The 22,221-nt window shown below is 34.7% G+C and overlaps 1 protein-coding gene across 1 annotated transcript in view; it reads right to left on the minus strand.

Moving 5' to 3' along the window:
- Nucleotides 1–498: 498 nt before the first annotated feature.
- The window catches only part of ESF1 (ESF1 nucleolar pre-rRNA processing protein homolog), a gene marked incomplete at both ends in the record, with an annotated part of 56,642 nt that continues 34,919 nt past the window's right edge, over nucleotides 499–22,221 (minus strand). The window contains 5 exons of the mRNA XM_084246493.1: nucleotides 499–792; nucleotides 2,100–2,246; nucleotides 5,484–5,560; nucleotides 11,995–12,082; nucleotides 14,418–14,539. Coding sequence (XP_084102619.1) covers nucleotides 499–792; nucleotides 2,100–2,246; nucleotides 5,484–5,560; nucleotides 11,995–12,082; nucleotides 14,418–14,539 — 728 coding nt within the window. The remainder of the gene's footprint in view (nucleotides 793–2,099; nucleotides 2,247–5,483; nucleotides 5,561–11,994; nucleotides 12,083–14,417; nucleotides 14,540–22,221) is intronic.

The following is a 22,221-nucleotide window of genomic DNA, read 5'->3' on the forward strand; positions in this document are numbered from 1 at the left end:
ATAAACATGACCAAACAACAAAGAAAGTTACTGATTCCTATCCATTATGGCTAGAAAAATAAATATCCTAATAGAAATCTAAACCTGCCTCCTGCTTCCAGAGAAATTTTAATGTATTGCACACACATATTTTCAAATTGTTCCTCTTATTCAGACTTAAGTTTGAGTAATAGGGCACTGTTCTATTCTTTACAATTTCAAACAGTCATTAAAAAAGCTAACTTTTTTTTTAAGGATGAACTGAATTTTATAGAACAAAAATTTGATAAATCCTATATTTTGGGTAATTCTTAAATTATTATTAATCACTGGAAATATACAGTAAAAATCTGTCAGACACACACAATTAAGTCCAACCATTACTTATAGAGAGAAATTCTAAAATGATCATAGTAAGATTTTATTCTATTCTTTGTTCCCCCAAAATATTCCTTTAACCATTCTGTATACTTTAGGAGATCATATTCTCAATCCAAAAAGAAAAATCATACAGTTAAGCTATTTGACTTTTTGTTTCTTTCTTGCTTGAAACTGCTCTGTTTTGTTCTTTATAGATTTAATCAACACTGACAAGGCAGGATCAATGGACCTCTTTTGTGATTCTTTTTGAATTTCACTCTCTTTTTTCTTTATTGCCTGAGTACGTTCTTGTTCTTTTTGTTCTCTCTGCCGGGCTTTCTCCTCAAGGATTTTTTCCATAGCTTTTGTTTTCTTGAAACTAGGATCTGAAGGATCCAAATTGAATAAGTGGGATGTATACATTGCCTGAAACCGTGCATCTGTAACATTTACCTACAAGTCCAAAAGGAAAACATGAATTAAAAAAAATTAGATCAGCAAGTTATTGATTATATAAAATACAAATGGGTGCATTTTGGATTGATTCCCTGTTTTCCCACAGATCTTCAATGGACTTTTAAGGCTTGAACCACAATGCACAGAACATATTTATTCTTATCGTGAAGGTTTTAAGGAATGCCTATAATGTGTATATAGAGTGATCTGGTCACTTAAGCCACTGTAGAAGGTTTCCCCAGGCTTCCAATGTTAAAACTATTTCTGGCTGGGAAAATTAAGCCAGTGATAGTATCTCCTACTGGAGTTTTATGTGTTGTCTCTGCATTTTGAGTACATCAAAAAAAACAAAAACAAAAACAAAAAAAACTTTAAAATTAGTGGCCACTGTGCAAAAGATTTAAAGACCACTATGAGAAAGAGAGCACCCTTGAGACCAAGATCAGGTCAGCTACAAGTCCCAAATTTATCTTCTTATCTTTTTATAAAAGCACAAAATTTACATTTAAGAGTGTACCCTTAACTGCAGTTGAGTTTTTAAGTGTTGACAGGCACAGAGGTGACCAGCAAGAAAGGTAGCACAACTCACTGCCATCCATCATTCCGACGGGAAAGATGAGTTCATCTGTAGATGGACTAGTGCTACTTATAGTAATGATGTGATACTACCACCAAACACCCATGAAAAATGGTTTTGCTCATAATTACTAAGGTGTGAAGATAGTTCTCATAATAGCAGATTTTTCTATATATCATTCTTTGCTTTTAACTTTCCATAAAACAACCAATTCACTGAAAAGTTCAGTGGAAGACCGGAATACATGGAACTGACTTACATAAACTGGAGTTACAGCATGTTCTCAAAAGCCCTCTATATGCTACTTGGATGTTAATCTGTATGCTTTCTCCATTCTTTGAATAAATTTAAAAATTTCCCCTTGTTCTTCCATGTTAGCACTTGGAAATCATTAAGTAGTTTCTGACAGCTGTTGTGTTTTCTGTAGAGGACTCAAACTCATGCACAGCGATTGTATGGATATTGGGAATGTGTATTTAGCAAAATTAGGGAAAAGAAGGCGCAATGGTAATAGGAATTAGCAATTAAAAAAGCATAGTCTACTGCAATGACCATTGTATGCAGTGAGTGTAGTATGGTATTGTGTGAACCTGTTGTTTCTTATTTAGACTTATGTATATGTTTCCTAGTATGAGTATCACAATGCATGCAATTCTAACATTAAAAAAAAGCTGACTTTTGGTTCAATTCCAGTTTTAACAGGCTAATAAGTTTTATCTCTGGTTACCTCAAAGTCATCCTCTAATAATTCTTTCTTTTTCATAAGTTGTTTTTTCTTCTTTTTGCTCAGATTCTGGTGCTCCACAATTTTGTTATAATTGAAGTGCTTCTTGCTCTCCTCCTCCTCATCCATCACAAGCAAAGCCATTTCAGCCTATAAGTTTTAAACAAAAAAGTTCAAACTTACAACATCAATGTTTTTACCCCCAGAACAGTAGTGGGGGCAGATATCCCCTCTAGGAAAAGAAAACTCAGTCACTACTGCTCCAGGATGACATCTGTCATCTGCAAACTGATTGTGGATTACCAAAACTCACAAAGAGTTCTTTGTAGAACACTAAGGCAAAATTTTTAGAAGCAACATGACTAAGAGCAGAATAGTGGTTAAAGTTTGTACTGAAAAAAAAAAAAAAAAATCAGATCATATTTTACTATGGGTAACCGGCCAGTAGGATGTAGAAACATGTGTCCCCAAGTCTTCCAAATAAAAATTCTCCATTTTCATTTGTTTTTTTCAAGCAATGATGCAAAATCTAGCAAATGTGTAGTATATTGTGATACAAATTAAACTTTGCAAATATAAATTTTAATAACAAGAAATTTCTTTTTTCTTTTATTTTTGCCTTTACTTTTTCTGTATTAAAACATTTATATCAAGGCTGGATGCTAATATGTGTTTTTTAAATCTAAAGTAATGTCAGTATCTGGTGCAACAGGAGCTTTGTTGCCGCTTTGTGCAGGAATGTGATAAGGGACACAACGGCGGGGGACACAACAGTTGTTGAGCAGGTTTGCAAGGTAAGACTCTGCTACTTGAGTAGAAGTTCTTGTGCCATTTAATGAAAGCATACAAGCTAGTAAAAGGTGATCATGCAACAATGGTATAAAGGTGGGGTTGGAATGGGGGACAAAGTTTTATGAGGAACAGTAAAGGGGACATCGTGACCATACATCAAGAGACATTTGCATCAGCAAAGTATATGTGCTGATGTTATCACAGGCAGTTACCCGAAGACCACCATGGAGAGAGCTGAGTTATGTAATCAGGTCAACAGCAGCCTAGGCATTACAGGGCCTGCCTCATGATATAGGGCTTTACTCCATAGGTAGTCAAGGAATGCTCTGCTATAATTCGTGGAGAGCAAATAGGTCACATTTGCCCATGAGTGGCCAGCTAGTAGCCAGCTCATAGGAACCCACAAGTATCCACTAAATACATATTTTCCACTGACCATGGTAATTTTAAATGGAACCCTCTAGATTAAGCAACCATGTTTACTAGAAAAATTAAGAGTATGCTGCCAGACTTTTGCCTATCTTCCTCTATTAGCACCTTACACCGCTTTATTTTCCTTTCACTTCTATCACTGGCACCTGCAGCTAGCTTTTTTTTTTTTTAAATAATAAATTTTATTTTTATATTCCTCATACAACTGCCGCCCCCCCCCCATTCTGACCCCAATCCCTCCCCTCCCACCCCCGCCCCCCTAAAAGTGTCTCTGGTTCATAGTTTTTTATTTATTTTGATTTTCACTTTCTTATAGTTATTCATTTTCCTGGTCCCTTATTTAAGTTTTCTAGATTCCTGCTATGAGTGAGACCATCCGGTATTTTTCTTTTTCTTTCTGGCTTATTTCGCTGAGCATGATCCTTTCCAGCGCCATCCATGTTGCTGCAAATTGCATGTGTTTATCTTTTTTGAATGCTGAGTAATATTCCATGGTATATATGTACCACATCTTCTTGATCCAGTCATCTATTTTTGGGCATTTGGGTTGTTTCCAAAGCTTAGCTATTGTAAACAGTGCTGCTATAAACATAGGGGTGCAGGTGTTCTTTGGAATTGATGTTTCTGTGTCCTTTGGGTAAATACCTAGGAGTGGAATTGCTGGATCATATGGAAGCTCTACGTTTAGTAGGTCCAGAAGGGAGTGCAAACTGGTCCAACCACTGTGGAGAGCTGTGTGGAGATTTCTGGATCTACTAAACATAGAGCAGTTAGCTTTCTTTTTAAAGAAAGGAAATTTCTTTGTGCTCTTTAACTCTATGAGCACTACCGTATTTACAATAAATGGAGAATTAGAAAAGATGCCTTAAAAAGTATAATTTAGGTGACCATGTCAGTGATAGTGAAATTGTTGCCTCCATTTCCTACTTCAGCAAAAATACATGTTATTATGTGCCGTGGATCTTTGGCATCACTGATGCATAAAGTTCACTGCACTGCCAAGACAGGGTTTAATTTTGTCCTTTAAATTTCCGTTTGTAATAAAAATGGAGGGGAATTAGTATTTGATAAGTTATAAAAGCAAAGTCTGCATTACAGGACAAAGTCTCATTGAATTAAAATTTATGGTTATATGATTTTTGTTTTAATAGTAATATTATGTCTCAATTATAGTAAGAGTTTCACATAGTAAGACACTTACTGTTAAACCTTGGGCTTAAGGTAAATTTTAACTTTCCATCAGTTGGAGAAATGTTTAGTAAAAATCTATTTGAATACCACACTGATAAAATATTTAATATGCATTTTATTAAACTTATTTATAAATTTCATTGCTAAGATCAGTTATGATTATTTTTTTAATTAGGGACTACCCACATGAAGAACTGTATTTAAATTGTACATATTCCTATATCACTAAGACCAGAAACAAGTGTTGGTGAGGATGTGGAGAAAAAGGAACCCTTGTCCCTCCTTGGTGGGAGGGTAAACTGGTCCAGCCCTATGAGGAATAGCATGGAGGTCTGTCAAAATATTACAAATGGATCTCCCATGTGACCCAGCAATTCCGCTCCCAGATATGGAATCAAAGAATATAAAAACATGAATTTGAAGGGATATATGTACTCCTATATTGATTGCACCCCTATTTATAATAGCTGTGTTATGGAAACAGCCCAAATACCCAAGGACAGAGAAGAATATCAGAAAAGTGTGTGTGTATTTGTGTGTGTGTAATGGAATACAACTCAGCTATAAGAAAGAGTGCACTCTTGTTGTTTGCCACAACATGGATGTATAATTCTAAGTGAAAAAAGTGAGAAGGAGAAAGACAAATACTGGATGGTCTCATTTATATGTGGAATATTGAGAAACACAACAAAGGTTCAGTCAAACCAAACCAGTAATAAACTCTTAACATCTGATTGCAAAATGGACGTAACCAGAGGACAATGGTGGTGGGAGAGAAGGGGACCAATGAAACATGCAAAGGATTGTCTGGGCACTAGTGGTGGGCAGGGTATGAAAATATTCATTTGTAGAGGTTTGAACCTATAACCCCCGAAGCAGGGGTGAAATAAATATATTAGGGGAAAAATAAATAAAAAAAATAATAAACTGTACATATTATCCATGAGGTATGTAACAGTAATCAAGTTTTACCTTTTGTCTTTCTATTTCACTTTCTTCTTCTGGAGCTGCACCATCTTTTGAAGATTTCATCGATGTTTTCTTTATGCCTGACATAACAAGCCAACAGAGGTGGGGTAAAATTTAAAAGACTATCAGGAACAATCTTTTTATACTAGAAACAAAAATACAAGATAACTAGGAATAATCTTGCAATAAATGTACAGAAATTTAATGTAAAAAAATTACTGATAGATGACTATAGCTATGAATATAAAAATTCATTACATTTGGATGAACTGACTAAATATTATAAAGAAGGAATTTCTTCTCAAAGTATAATTGCATATCAACTAAAAAAGGAAAAATGTAAAATCATTTCAATAAACATTGAATAAACATTTGCTAAAATTCAATATCCAATCATGATAAACATAAACATTTAATAAAATTCTTAGTGAGATTCTACTTAAAGAATCTTGATTAATAAAATAGATTTGATATGAGTGACATTGGTGTACTAAAATGTACTATGCAAAGTAAAACAAAATACAGTGTATAAAACAAGAAGAACAGATTAGAATGTTTAGTATATAATAAAATATAGCATTATAAACAAATTGGGGGGGCAGAAGTATTCTTCAAAGACTGGTGCTGGGCAATTTGCTCTATTCTGAAAAACAAAACAAAACCTGAAAAAGAAATTAGTCTTGCCTCATGAAATACAGTAAAAATAAAATACAGGTAAAGAGTTAGACATTAAAATAAACAGATCCTATAAGAAAATACAAGAGACTTTTTACCTGAACTTAAAATAGAAGAAATACTTTCCTAACATAGAAACAAATCACAACAAAACCTAAGTGATTTGAATATATAAACACTTTTCTGTATAAAAACATCTCAACTACAAAACCCACCTGTGCTACCAAAGCATCTGTCTGTATTTCCAAGCAGAAATATTATTGCATGCAGTCCTCCCTAAAGTGAAAATGATTACTGCTCCTATCTCAACTGTTACTCAGGGAATGTATCCATGTTAAATAATATTTTCTCTGTATTAAAGTATATGAATGTATTTATACATATAAGTATCATCAAGATTCCACTTGTGCCCTACACCTAAATTTGCTTCTGCTATTATGTTATCAAGGTAAGAGCCCCTTTTTAAGTGAATGGACAAGTGACATATGTAGGAGATCATTCATGGCAGCGGAAAAAAAAAAAAATCAGGCTGTATAGCTGTATATGATTATAACACAAAGGAAATAAAGATCTTCACATACAGCTGTGGGAAATAATTTCAAAGAGCCCACAATGAACTAATCTGGATTTTATAACAACCTGGTGAAAAGTCATAAAAATAAACTTGAAAGGAAAGTTGCAACAAGGGAGGAAAAAAGAATCTTCAAGATGGTCAGAGCTAAAACTGATACCTAATATTAGTATGATGAGTACGAGGGAAATGAAAGTGTCTATTCTGAAATGTTATCTTTATTTTTCAGTGACTCTTTTCTCAAGTAAAAAACCACATCTTGATCTCCTGGAATTGCTGCAAAAAATACATATGGATTGACTCTAACAAGTTGAATACTTAGAGACTAGAAATTTGAAGTCAGAATTTTATAGTTAACAATGCTTACTGAGAATACTCTCTCTTTAAGGAAAATATGTAACAGAATACATTTATGGAAAAAGATAAACTGCAAAAAAATGATTTGCAAAAGGATTATTAAAGGAAATTCCATTTTCCATTACTTACAATGCCAGAGAACTGTTCCCATAAAAAAACTAAAAAAGTAGCTTCAGAGGGCTTAGTTGAACATTTCTTTTGAAAGAGTAGTTAAGGGAATTCATTGGAGTGCAGACCAGGGCTCCTAGTGATTCACTAATTTTTTTTTTAAAGATTACTTATTTATACATACAAGAACTGTGGTACAGGCCAGAGGTGTGGGGAGTGAGAGGATTCACCAGAGACAGAGTGGGGAGCAAAATAAGCAGATAGACTGAAATACACTGCTGAGGGGAGCAGCGGGTGAGTCAGGAGAGGTCTGCTGCGCCATGTGGAATAGAACTTGTGCTGCAGAGTCTGCGGATTGCCTCATAGGTTGCACCTTAACCCCTTGCGCCACCAGGGAGGCCCGTGATTCACGATTTTGCAGCAAGTTTCTACATCCAAGATCAATGCCCATAATAAGACGCTGTCTATTAATCTTCCTCTGGACACTGTGTCTTTGCTAGGAAATCTAGCCATCTCTAGCTCTTATAGGTCCTGGCTTGGGCTTTGGTCTTCACAATGTGCTTACAGAGTTACAAAAATGAAGGGGGCCAAGCCTGCCTGGTGGCGCAGGGGATGAAGTCTCAGCACTATTGAGCTATCACCAGACACTGCAGCATGAGTCCCTGGCCCCAGAGCTGAACCACATGGCAGATCTGACCCACATGGCGCAGCAGACCTCTGCAGTCTACCTGCTGCTCCCCTCAGCAGTGCATTTCAGTGGATCTGCTTGTTCTGCTCCCCACTCAGTCTCTGGTGAATCCTCTCATAGCTCCGTACCTCTGACCTATACCCCAGTTCTTGTATGCATAAATAAATAAAAATAAATCTTTAAAAAAAATGAAGGAGGCCTCCCCAGTGGCATAGCGGGTTGAGCACAGTGCTGTGAAGCTGTTCCCAGCCTCTGCAGCGCGGGTCCCATTCCCAGCCGGCCAGGGAGATTCCCACATGATGCGGCAGACCTCTCCTGTTTCAACCGCTGCTCCCCTCAGCAGTGCTTTCGGTCCATCTGCCTTTTCTGCTCCCCGCTCTGTCTCTGGTGAATCCTCTCAGGCCTCTGGCCTGTACCCCAGGTATTGACTAAATAAATAATAAATCTTAAAAAAAAAAAATGAAGGGGACCATTAGGGTTCATCTGCCACTGAATTTTGTGCATTTCAACTATGTTCATTTAGTTTTAGTTTACTCATCTATAAAATGAGCTGACGTTTCGATTAGAGATAGAATGCAAAGGAAATTATTTGTAAATTATAAAAACATACAAGCAGTATATCTCACTCAACAAAGTGGTTGAATGAATCAAATATATGTACATTATTAGATTTTCATGAAAATGTACCAAATATCCAAAGTTATCAAAAAAATGAATACATTTTAATAGGGTACATTTACATGTGATATACTTCATTTTATTTTCTCGAAAATAAAATCTTATTAAAGAGGTTATGTAATTAGACAGTAATAAACAAATATTTCATAAAAAAATAATTTCAGAAGGACATTATTTTCTTGAAGCTTCAAGTTTGTCATTTAGAGAAAAACAGAAAAATTATAGCAAGTTTACAGTGTAAAGGAAGGAAAAATTAGAAAATATTTCTAGTACTTACATTGGCTCCTGATCTGTGCTAAACACTGGACCTGGCATCAATCAATAAGGTGAACTTCTTTGTATTTTGAAGAGCAATATGGGACTGCCCAAGGGAAAGGTGGATACATGTATCCAAATCTATCTGGCTTAAAAGGCTTCTGTCCTGTTCAACCCTGAGACTTAAACTACACACCTGTCCAGACACCAGTGCTTTTCTTCCTATTCGCAGCTGTTCCTTCTCAGTTTAAGCTTTCCCCCCCTACTTTCCAAGTACAGGCATACCTCATTTATTGTGCTTCACTTTACTGTACTTTGCAGATACTTACAAATTGAAGGTTTGTGGCAACTTCATGTCAAACAAGTCTATTGGCACCATTTTCCAAAAGCATGTGTTCACTTATCTCTGTCAAATTTTATTAAAGTATGTACACTGTTTTTCTAAACATAATGCTACTGCACACTTAATAGACTACAGTATAGTATAAACATAACTTTTATATGCACCAAAAAATTCCTATCGCCAGCTTTATTGCATGGCCAGTAAAGAAAATTTACAATATTTCCGAGGTGGGCCTGAAGTACCTCCTCAAGTATGACTGGAGGCTTTATTCAACCTCATAGTACAATCACATCCCCCTCTCTTATCAGTACTTTTTACCTCTAGTCCCATAGTTTATATGCTTTTGCACTTTGACTTTTAAGTTGATCTTCCAGACTCACAATTATGTCAACTTTATACCTCCATTTGGATAGCTAACTGACATCTCAAGGAGATTACACACAAATAGACCTACAGACTTTATTTCTCACCTAAACCTATTTTCTAAACTCATTAAACGGAAAAGCATTCTTTTAGAGACCCAAACCAATCTAGGAGTTAGGTTAAATTTTTTCCTTATCCAAATAAATCAGCTAGTCCACCTTCACAATATATCCAGAATCCCATTTCTTTTTCTCCTTCTAGTTCCATTATTGGCATGCCCTCTAAGTCAACCATCATTATTTGTCCAGATCTCTACCAAAGCCTGAACTCCCAGTTCTCGCCAGTGTCTTTCTTCAATCTGTTTTCTTCACAGGAAATAGAGCAATATGCTAATAAAATAAATACCAGATCACATCACATTAAGACCTTTCAGTGGCTTCCAATTGACAGTAGAGTAAAAACCGGATTTTTTGAAATGATAAAGCCCTGCATGTTTGGTCCTGTATCCTCGCCTGGTCTCATACCAAATTCCTTCTCTGGCCAGGTATCTTTCAATTTCTGTTACATGACAAATTCTTTCTCACCTCACAGCCTTTTTACCCACATTCCCCTTTGCAAAGCTTTTAACCCAGCACTTTATGCCAGACTCCCCCTCATTCTGTCTCAGCTCATATGTCATTCACTACTTCAGAGAAGCCTTCTTTGTCTATCCTATATAAAATAAGCTATGCTTCTTCTTCCTCCCAGTTAGGCTGTCTATATCAGCCTACTTATTTCTTTTAAGGCATCAACCATATTTTCAAAATAGTGTAATTATATAAAATAATTATTCTGAAAATGTAGATCAAAAAGTACATTGAAAATAAGCAAATTTTATCTATACTCCCCCTTGGAACTTTTGATATTAATGTTAGAAAAGCTTATTTATGATCTGAAAATGCTAACTCCAAGACACAAGCTTCTCCAACCTATCAAACTATTTAACTTGTTCTTTGAGTCCTACCCTAAGTTCTGCAATCTGATTAGATTTCACATGCCAAATGAAGCATTTTGGAATGAGAAGGAAACTATAATCCTTCATATTTCTCCACTACAAACTTTGTTTCCTGAATCAGACGATAAGTCTATCATCAAGAAATGACCACTCATGGATGATAAAAAGCAGAATATTCTAAGTTTCCATTTCCTTTTCCAATTCTTAAGAATCTCACATTCTATTCTAGACTTTATTCATCTTGATCTCCTTGTCATCAATAAAATGTCAGTACTAAAAGACCCTAACTATCAGGAAATAATTTTGAGCAATTCTGACTTTCCTATCAGAAACTATTCTGGTCCATAGTCATGAGGGACAAGAAGCAGGAAAGCATCATGAAATCCTTTTCTTTACAATGCCAGCTTGGTGCTGCTCCAGAAGCAAGGGTTTTGGGGATTCAAGGGTGTGGTATTCAGATCAGAGACAGTAAAATGTATGAGAACAAATGAAAAATGCTTACAAAATGCCTCTGTATTGACTTGTTAAAAAGCATGGCCTGAACTTTACATATACATGTATGTGTATCAAAAAGATAACAAGGAAAGTATTAAGGAAAGAATGAGTGGCACGTGTGCAATGCAAACAAGGTTCCCTGGATTTGGGAAATCAGATACCAGATAGTGTAGGAATTCAGGGAAAAAGGGATGAAGTTGGCTTTCAGTTAAAATGAAACAGGATAGAGCCTCCATGGTGGCGCAAGGGATTAAGACGCAACCTATGAAGCTATCTACAGCCACTGCAGCACGAGTTCAATCCCCAACCAGGGAGCTACCCACATGGCTCAGCAGACCTTCCCTGACTCGCCCACTGCTCTCTTCAGCAGTGTATTTCAGTCAATCCGCCTATTCTATTGCCCACTCTGTCTCTGGTGAATCCTCTCAACCACCCCCACCTCTGGCCTGTACCCCAGTTCTTGCATGCATAATAAATCTTTGGAAAAAAAAAAAACTGAAGCAGGATAAATACAAAAGGGATAAAACAAGACTCAGATACTTTTATATATTTGAGTAGAAAAACTTTTATACTGCAATACCATGTAAAAATTAAAAATTATACAAATATACAACCAAACATATATTTCATAATTCTTCATAGACTCTGCAAAAGATCGTGAGTGGATATGTTAAGTAAAGAAAACACTCAAGATGACTTTTTCCCCCATACCTTTATAGTCAACCTGTCTATATTTTCTTGAAAGGAACCTTCAGTAAAACTGATAAATTATTCATGTTATCAAATACTTCCTATAATGAAATTACTTCTTGTATGTACAGCAGACAAAATGACCCATTCTACAATAATATTCTATAGGACAGACTTACTTATAAGTCACTAAAGAAGCTCTACAATTTCAAAAGAATAAGTAGTTTGTATTTTCCTACCCATATTACCTTTTTTCTTTTTATTCCAATTGAAAACTACATATATGAGCTGGCTTACCTAGTTTCTTAACTTCTTCAGCAAAGTATGGGTCGTTCAAATCAACATCAGAGGGAAGTTCATCTTCACTGGCTTCTTCAGCAAGAGCCTTAAAATTGAAATATTTATACATACAGTTTATTACAAAACCACAATATATGTGAAGGAAAATCATATTTCTTATAAATCAAGTCATTCAATCTAAAATTAAATCAGTTTTTAAAATGGATTAATTTAGAGAATAACTCCCATCTGAGTCATTCTTGCTTGTTCAAAAAATACATATGAAGTATTTAATAAATGCAGGAAACTATGTAGGACATTTGGGGAAAAATGAAAGTTATCAGATACATAGTTTCTGTCATCAAACACTTTAAAATCTACCTAAGTTAGATGCATAAATAGATTATACATAAGGGATAATACTTCAACATAGAAAATGCTATAAGAGATAAAGTAATATAGACATTCAGAGAATACTTTTAGGAATTATGAAAAGATAGCTTTGTATCACAATACTGAGAAATGCTAAGACTATCAATAGCTTAAAGTATTACATCATGGGTTATCTTTTAAATTATTAATGAAAACAATTTATTTGCTGGTCAATGAAAATGATTTTCAACATAAAAATTTCACATTACAAAAGTAGTTAAGAACAGCATAATGAACCCATATTTTTACCACTCAATTTCAACAAGTATCTTGTTTTATTTATAATCCACCCCTGACAACTCTTGGGCTGTTTTTAAGCAAATATGTTAATTAAATTTTCCCTAATCAAATCTGACAGACTTACTACTAAATTTGTATACCTAGATGAAAAAATCAAGTATTACAAAAAATAAACAGAACATATGTGAGCTAAGATCAGACTAACCAGATTGAATTTATCTTTAGAATCTACAACATCTTTAAGTCATCTTAACAAAAAAAGTTGAGGACTAACCAACCCCTAAAAACTCCTAATATTAATAACCTTCTCAGAACAAAAGCTTCTAGGAATTTTTTTATCACCAAATTATTACAATAGGTTTAGCTATAACATGTTTTTAACCAAGAATGCAGCTTACTCTTAAGCAATATGGTTTTAAACTGTACAGGTTCACTTATATATGGATTTTTTTTTTAATACAGTTGGTTAATCATATCCTGGGCACACCATTCCTAGATTCAACCACCTATGGATGTGGGTTGGTTGAATGCATGGATGTAGAATAAGCAGATATGGAGAGCTGACTCTAAGCAACCTGAGTATCCAGGAATTTTGGTATCTGTAAGAGGTTGTGAAATCAATATAAAGAAAAACCTAGGGAGGTGGATGGGATTTGTCGGATTTACCAAGTGTAGTAGTGAGCACTGAGTCTAGAACAGACTGGGCACTCAACAGATGTATTTTTAATGTTAAAATCAGTCCAGTCTTATCTTAGTCCAATGAAGGGAAAGAGAAAAAGCACAAGATAAGTTCAAAGCTAAGAAATGAAAATCAAAGAGAACAGCTGCTAAAGGTCTCAAAAACAAGTGATTATTTGATTGACTCCTATAAAGAAACATTTCTAAGTCTTCTAATACACTGGCTTAATCTTGAAGAATTTTACTCTTTTTAAAAGATATTTTACCACCTACTTAGTTTTAAAGGAAGTCTGGGGAAGTATAACAATGAGGGCAGGGTTCTAACCCCATTTCATTTTATTATCCATTTCCAGAAACACTTAACTACAATAGGGGTATAAAAAAATCATTCCATGGCATCATTCAACTTGCAGTCCTCTATTTTCATAAGCACTGAAAGTCACAAGGTGCCACATAGTACAAAGAGAGTTACAGTACCTAAGAAAGAACACTGAGTGAGAGATCTAGATTCTGGTCTTGCTATTACTAGGGATTCTAATTCTGGAAAAAATGTTATCCCTGAACAATGGAAGTCAAATCAGATTTTTCTTAGAGATCATATTAGCATACAGGAAATAGTCTTAATAAAGGGATTTTAAAATAGAATGATGTTAAAAGAGCCATAATAATAAGTGAAAAATGTAGGTTGCAAAATAGAAATGTGCACACAAAATTTTCACCATGTTAAAAACTTCTGTATGTATATATTCTCAAATTAAAAAGTCCATACACACCTTTCTTACTCAAGAACATAGCAAAGAACATAATGCTTTACATTTATATATTAACTATGTATTTTATGTAGGTAGCATGTAAAAATAAGATGTTAGAGCACAGCGGTTAAAGTGGCTCTGGGCTATTACCATGGCTTATACATCATTTTGTGGCTTTGCAGAAAACATCTGCCCCATAGGGTTCATCCCTTTCTTGAAATTGCAGTAACTGTTAGGGCTACTCTAGTGAGTGTTTACATTATGAGATAATGGATGCCAAGTACGAGCACCATAATTCGTAACTACTATTCAGTATTTAGTCATAATTATCATTGCTACCTTCTGTTTCTTTTTCAGTCTTTTTTTCTCTTTCTTCTTCTCCAAAAATTGTTCCCAAGGGGTCAGCTGATTCTTTCCTTCTAATCTGTTTTTGACCATCTCTTCTGCATTTTCTTTAAGACCTGAGGAAAAACACAAATAGTTTAAAATGTCATACTTGGTGGTGGACTATGGGTAACTTGGTGGTGGGTATACTGCAGTGGTGATACCTGATAGGGGGGAGGGAGACCCTAACATTACCTCAATAAGAAGAACAAATAACTTCTAAAGAGGTTTTATCTTTATTCATTCAAAACTATAATTTACAACATATCTATAGGGTAGCAAGATAAAATGCAACACTGAATTTTAAATAAGAGTAATATAGGATCAACTTATATCAAAGCTATTTCCTAACAACAAACATTAAAAAAAAAATCTAACCAAACCAAAATAGACAAAGCCAGTACTTGATACATGGTCAAGTGAGATAAGAAAATCCTTTAGGTTCAGTCTTCATTCATCTACATTTAATTGTTTTGAGCTTTTAATTAAGGTAAACTAAAATAAAATAATCTAGTTAATTTTTGGTAGCAAAAGGTCAGTGGACTTTTAACACAGTGTTTTTACTTGCTTCTGTCACCCAAGTGAAAGCCTTTATTCCTTGGAAACTACAGGTGGCTGTAAAACCATTTATTAAGACAATCCTTGTGTAATAAACATGCTGCAAGGAAGAATTCTCATAACTTTCCTCAAGCATTATGTAAGGTCACATTTTTTTTTTTAAAAAAAACAAAGATCTTTTTTTAAAAAAGATTTATTTATTTATTTATTTGTACAAGCACTGGGTACAGTCAGAAGTGCGGGAGGGTGAGAGAATTCAGAGCCAGAGCGGGGAACAGAACAGGCAGCCTGACGAAGTACACTGCTGAGGGGAGCAGTGGGCGGCAGGAGAGGTCTGCACGCCATGTGGGACCCTCGCCCAGCGGCCGGGGATTGAACCGGCGCGACAGAGGCTGCAGGCAGCTTCGCAAACCAGCACTCAACCGCTTCGCCACTGGGGAGGCCCTGTAGGTCACATCTTTATGTTCAACAGGACCAACAAGGTCAGTCTGTTCTTCATAGCTCTTCACATGCAGTCATTTGCTGTTGTATCAATATTTCATAGATCTTTGTTCCTTAAATTCTGCAGCTCCTAATTCACGTATTTATGCAGTTTATATATAATAAATGGAGAAAGTGAGAAGGTGAAAGCCCAAAATTGATCTATCATTCCATAAAGAGCTTTACTACTGCCAAAGGAATGGAAATATGACTACTGTGCTATACCCTTTGATAAAGATGCTTGTTTTGTTCTGTAATAATCTTGGGAGGTGATAGTTGGCCAATCTTTTGCTTGGGGAGGAGGGAGCTTAACTATTTAGATAACAAATATTATTATAATAAACAATTAATGGAATAATTCAAAATGCGTTTTTTAGAGAGACAAAGGCAATCCTGATTATCTTTCCAGATATATCCTAAATTCTAAGCAAATGAAAACACTACTAAGAATGTAATTTCCTTTTTTTCTGGTGAGTACACAAAAACAGAACATTTAGCAACTAGCCTAAGAACATGCCGCTAGGAAGCTGCACAGTTAGAAACTGAACTTTTGGTTTTCTTCTATACAATTACCAAATACATCTAACATCTTGGTTTGACCCAGAAAAAAAAAATGTGCAGTCCATGAACAAAATGTGAAACTTTGGGTCTCAGGTTCCTTATCTGCAAAATGAGGTGAATCTACGTCAGAAGAATGCAACTCCCCCATCCCACATACATCATTTTTTTCCTTTCAAGAAAATATTTGGTAGAAGTCCAAATATATGAAAGAACTAAATGTAGTGCTTTGGGTCTTGACCCCCAAAGAATAGTATGAAACAGCTGGAATAGAGATCTCTAAGGTCCCTTTCTTTTGGCTTTTAAACCAAGACTTAATCTCCAAATTTCTATGATTTAGAAAAGTATTAAATTATATGTACATACAAGGTTATGTAGATCTATTTTTATGACATACTGTTGGTAGGATCTCTGATTAATTGGATGCCAAGTCTAAAACATAACCCTCAATTCAAAAATGTTTAAGAAAAACACAATTTACTAAACAGTTTTCAGGAGAAATGTGGACTGTATCAAACTATATCCAGATAACTTACTGAATCAACAGATACATAACACCTAGGGAATATAAAGTGGGATCCACATTTGATAGAAAAGTGGCCAATCCTGACAAAGCAAGTTCATTTAAGTAACAAAAACCACAATTTACATATTGTGCCTATGGTCAGCACACAATCAGTCCTGTCAAATTCTAAGCACACAGTACTGTATTATTAGATTTCAATGTTTTAATAATCTTTAAAGCAGTCTAATTTCATCATACACCAAGAATGATTTTAATATTTCAAAATATTAGATTAACATATTTAGACTATTTTTTTTCACCAAAAAGTATCCTCTGATTACATCTGATCCCTGAAATTAAACTCTACCTGTACCTTAGCACAATTGTAAGGAAGGCTCTGTGTTGTTATATTTTTAGGTAGCTAGAACATTGGTTTGATGTATTCTATTAACTTCCAGTCCATAGTGAGTGGGTCTTAATCTTTCTCTTTGGGGAACATGAATACATGGAAAACTTAATAGCTTTGGAATCTTTCCTGTAAACACTATACTGGAAAAGTCTGCATAAAGTGTTCAGGGAGTTTATGGATTCACAATGCTCATCTCATTTTAGGACCCATGGGTCTTAAGTAAAGAGCATCGAAAGGGGCAGAAGAGGTCCAGGGGGACAAAGAAGTCAATTTCCTAACTTCCAAATTTACCAGCTTTGGCATTTGTAGGTTCAATATCATGTTGCCTCATTTCAACGCCATTATCATGATGGATCAGATACTTTCTTGTTTTAAAGAACTATCCTGTGCATCATAGGATATTAAGCAATACTTCTGGCCTATCTACTAAATACTAGTAACCCTACTCACAAAAATAAAAAAAGTCTTCCAGACACTGCCAAATGTCCTCTTGGGGAGAGAAGAGTCAAAACCACCCCTACATGTCAAAACCACCCCTACATGAACATCACTGCCCTAGATAATGATCCAAAGTCCTCTCTGAAAAGAAGGGTTATTTCATTCTTTGTATCATATAAATGATACTATTTGGTACTTGATTATACAATGTCTTTAAATAACTTCACAAGTTTCATCTGAGTGTGTCTTTTCTTCCAGACAGACCAAAGGCGGCTAAAGTCACTTTCCTTTGTATTCCATAATATTTAGCATAGTGCCAGACTCATACTAAGTACTTAATAAACACTTAATTGATCTGTCTTGAAAGAGGGATTCTTACTTCGAGCCAACTATTTGATCTTTCATGTTTGAAACATTCTCTCCAACAGAAAATGAATCAAAACTTTAGGATTCAAAAAATGGCTAAATCCCAGAGTGATGATGTGAATAGGGTTTTTTTTTTTTTTTAAATAAAAGAACTTTAGCTCTTTAGAATAATTCATAAAATATTTATTCTCAGGAAATATATTTTTCTGATATTTAGTTTGTTTACAACAATAACGAAATACCATCTTTAGTTAAAATATAGTCTGTAATTTTTTTGGTTGACTCTTTCATTTTAACACACCAAAATAGTAGAATGACAAACACACTGCAATGAATTAACACACCACCATGATAACTAAAAAATGCTTTGTTCTCACTGTCATTATGAGGTCATTTAAATCTTTTACCACAGATCACAGTTGTTTATGTTCTAAGTCCTTAAAAATATGCCCATCCCAGAAGCCTCTTGGCATATACACAAGAACATTCTTCAGTTTTCATCTCATTTGAGAGCAGTCACTCTGTGACTGAAAAACAACTTCATTATAACTACTTTTAGTTTTGCACAATTTGTTTTAAAAAATTTTAAGTGTGTAGCCACATACTGCCAAATTAGTTAAAAATAACATCAATAATCCTACCAATAAGGGGTTTAAAAAACTCTTTCAAAGCTAACCATGAAGACAGATGACTCAATTATGACAATAATTTAAGCGCAGTCCATTCAGAATTAATTTGGCAGTTTGCATACATACAAAAATACTTTTAAATATCCTTTCAAAATCCACTAAAACAAGAATATATAACTCCTGACCTTATACATTTAAAATATTTGAAAAGTTTTTAAGGGGCAGGACATGACTTAATATAACCCAACTAGGTAATATAATTGGTTTGATTTGTAAAAACAAAATGCGCTTTTTAAGATTTCTGACATAGGGTAAAAGTGGCACTTTTAATTTAAACAAGGACTTCAGCTCAATTTAGAATATTTATAAACACTCATGACTCAATATTTATTTATGGTTTCATGTTTAAATTAGACTGTATAATATTTAATTCTGTAAGTGTAAGCTTTTAAAAATGTATCTACTAACTACCACCATCTAAAATCCCAAGCTGGAATTTACTCTGGATATAAGGATTCTTAGAAGAAAACACCAATCATACATTAAACAACACTGACATCAGACATCCCTTCAAACTGGCCAGTTATCTCCAATGGTGTGTGGAAAGGGAGGAACACATTTACTTGTGTGACAGGGCACAGGTTCATATGATTAATGGGGATATTTACTTGTGGCATTATCCATTTCATGGTAAGGTCAAGTTATTATGCACACAGGGTATGCTTAAAGTGCAACAGGTAATTCAAACTATTAATCTTTGTAATGATAAAGAGGAAGATTTGAAGTGTTTTAAACTTGGTTCAAAATTTGTTCAGAACAAGAACTTGTTTAGAATAGTGTTCAAAATTTCTGAAATTTTTACTTGAACTTCTGTAAATCCTTTCTCCTAAACTTTGATAGCATGTATTCTTTTATTCTGTACCACTTATCACAGTTGCAATTTTATATTTACTTGTGTGATTTTAAAAGTTAAAATTAACTTTTAATAATAGCCTTTTAATTTGCTAGGCTGCAAACTCCATGAGGGTAGAGGTTATAGTTAGTGGGTTTTTTTTTTTTTTTTAAATCCCAACAAAGGTAACTAACTCTGGTGGAATATGTAGCACACACCTAGTAAATGTGTGTTGAATGAAAGTGCAGAATGAAAGGAAATGACTCAAATTTGTTACTAACTTTATGGCCTGGGAACAATACATGACATTAAAAAAAATAACAGGTAGCCTTAAGAATAATAGTAAACAGCAAAAATCACTAGTCATGTTCAGCCAACAAATGCTCTCTGAATAGTATACTTTGTACTATTAGAATACTGTTATATCTACTATATCAAAACAATACAGACGGCCACAATAAAGACAATACCAATTAGAAGGTACTTAGATTAGGAACTGCTCCTCATAAAGCATTTACTTCTACGTTTCTCAACTCAATTAGATATCCATAGATGACACCTCCAGAGTTTGTGCTGAATGAGTAAGTGTTAATGCTTCTTCTTGTTGACTGTCTGAAAGCTATTTTGGTGGATAGCAACTGCTACACATTTGTCTTGACCTTGAGCTTATTAAACTCTAATGCCTTCTAAATCTCTATTTCTTCTCCTTTAAAATGACCTCCATTTACAAGTATAATCAGTTTACTATGAACCAAGTTTTTAGAAATTGGCAATTACACTTGAATGGGGGTAGATTCTTATATTCCCCAAATACAAACAATGATGTAAAAACATTACTCCAATCAAAAAACAAAACAAAACAAAACAATCAAATTGAAAAAATAAAATGTGAATTCAAATCTCATCATAAAAATAAAATCTGACTTCAAATATGAGACTTTTGGGTCTCATTAGGGAGCTATAGTTTCCTGTTTCATGTATTTGTACTTTATTTGTATGCTTTCTCTGCTTTTCAAGTAGTCTGTAATCACAATTATATACTATCACGCTGTTCTAATGTCAACAGATTAATATCCTGGCCAAGTCTGGTGAAATCACTCTTAAATTTATGGCAAAAAGAATCAAAGAGCTACTTATTCTAATGTTATTTTTACACATTTACAGACAAGAACGGAAACTTTGAAATGAATGGCTAAAATAAAAGGAAACAAAGAAAATAATTTAGAGTCTAGTCACAAGAAAATTCAAACAAATGTTAAGCTAGATCCAAAGTTGGGAGTTTTCCTTAGGGACATACAGTAATACTAGTATGTATCTTGGGTTTTAATAGGCTGCTAGTCAAGGGGACAGGAGGCAAAGTTTGAATCCTAATCATGGAGGCAGGAACCACCAGAAGCCACTACATGAAGTCAAAATCCTTAAGGATGCCTTTAGAGGGTACTTTGTACTTTCTTCAAAAGGGAACACATGTCTATTTGCACTTTGGCTAAGGGTAGAAAAAAGGATGTAAAACCACTTTCCCTCCCACTCCCTGGATCTATAACCAGAAATCCATGGGTATAGGTTGGTATTCACTCTGTTTGGCCTAAATAACCCAATACAACAATTTGTGGTTTCAGTGGTCTTGAACTGGAAGTGCCCTTAGGCACCTGGCAAATACTCTCGGAAAGAAGCACTTTTAACCAAGGCCTTTGAGGATTTCCATAGGTAAGAAGAAAGATCCAAGAACAAAAAGATCACAATCAAGATCCAAGATGAACCAGAGTAAACAGAAACAAAAATAATACAAGTCAGATCCAGAAAGAGTACAGATTTTGAAATTATTACATAATATAAAATCAGCACATTAAAAAACAAAAGAGGAAATTAAATGATAAGACTATCAAAGCACAGGATAGATTTGGAAAAAAACAAATAAAAACAATTGAATTATAAAGTCAACAATCATGTTAAATGGCAGACTACAGGGTAAAGGAAAAAATCAGCAAAAAAGACAGAACTGAAGAAATTATCCTGCATGTTGCATAGATTCAAAGGTATAGAGAGTAAGAATCAGCAGATACAGAATGACAAGGTACCATGCATATAAAATATTTCCAGAAAGAGAAAATAAGTTAGTAAAAGGTAATACTTTATTTTTTAAGGCACAGAAATTTGCAGAATTGATGTATCCAATTAATTCCAAGGAAAACTAAAGCTATAAAGCAAAAAATGATCTAGATACAGTATATTTAAACTGTAGAACAGTACAGTATTTTTAAAAGCCAGGAACTATAGGCAATGGTGTGAAACAGGCCCTTTTTGAGAGGGTTCAAAAGAGGTCCCTAGGTCCTGGGATTAACTTAACATAGTATGTTCCTTAGTTATGCTGGCTTCCTCACTTTGAACAGGGTTCAAAGAGTCTTAAGTTCAGAGAAAATTTGCCATTTCTCAGAAAGGTACTAAGAAGTAGACTGGTTGGCACATCCATCACAAGAATAGATACCTTTCTGTTCCTAACCCTCAGTACTCACAATCCCAGTATAGCCAGATCTCTTCCATTTTGCAACCTAATTAATAAAAAAATTGCCCTACAATAAAAATTAAGGAATAAGTGGAATTAAACTTTTAAACACCCTTTGCTCTCTCTTCCCTCTACCTCCTCCAGGGCATTAACACTTAAATGGCTCCACTTGTGTCCCTGGAAGTTTGGAAAATTGATCGTGTGACACTCCTAATAAATTTCTGTGCGCCCTGGAGTTGACGGTGGCCTTATAAACCAAAAGCTGCTGACTGCTGAGAAGACTCATGTCACCCAGACTTCTGGGCAACTCCTTAGTTCTGGAAATATAAAGTCCTACGCTTCCCTCACATTCCTTTGCCCCTTATATAATCCAAGCATTCCTACCATTTGGGGAGCCAGTTTTTGGGTGCTTATTCTGGTG

Source organism: Talpa europaea (genome assembly GCF_964194135.1).
Source record: "Talpa europaea genome assembly, chromosome: 11".
Lineage (NCBI taxonomy): Eukaryota > Metazoa > Chordata > Mammalia > Eulipotyphla > Talpidae > Talpa > Talpa europaea.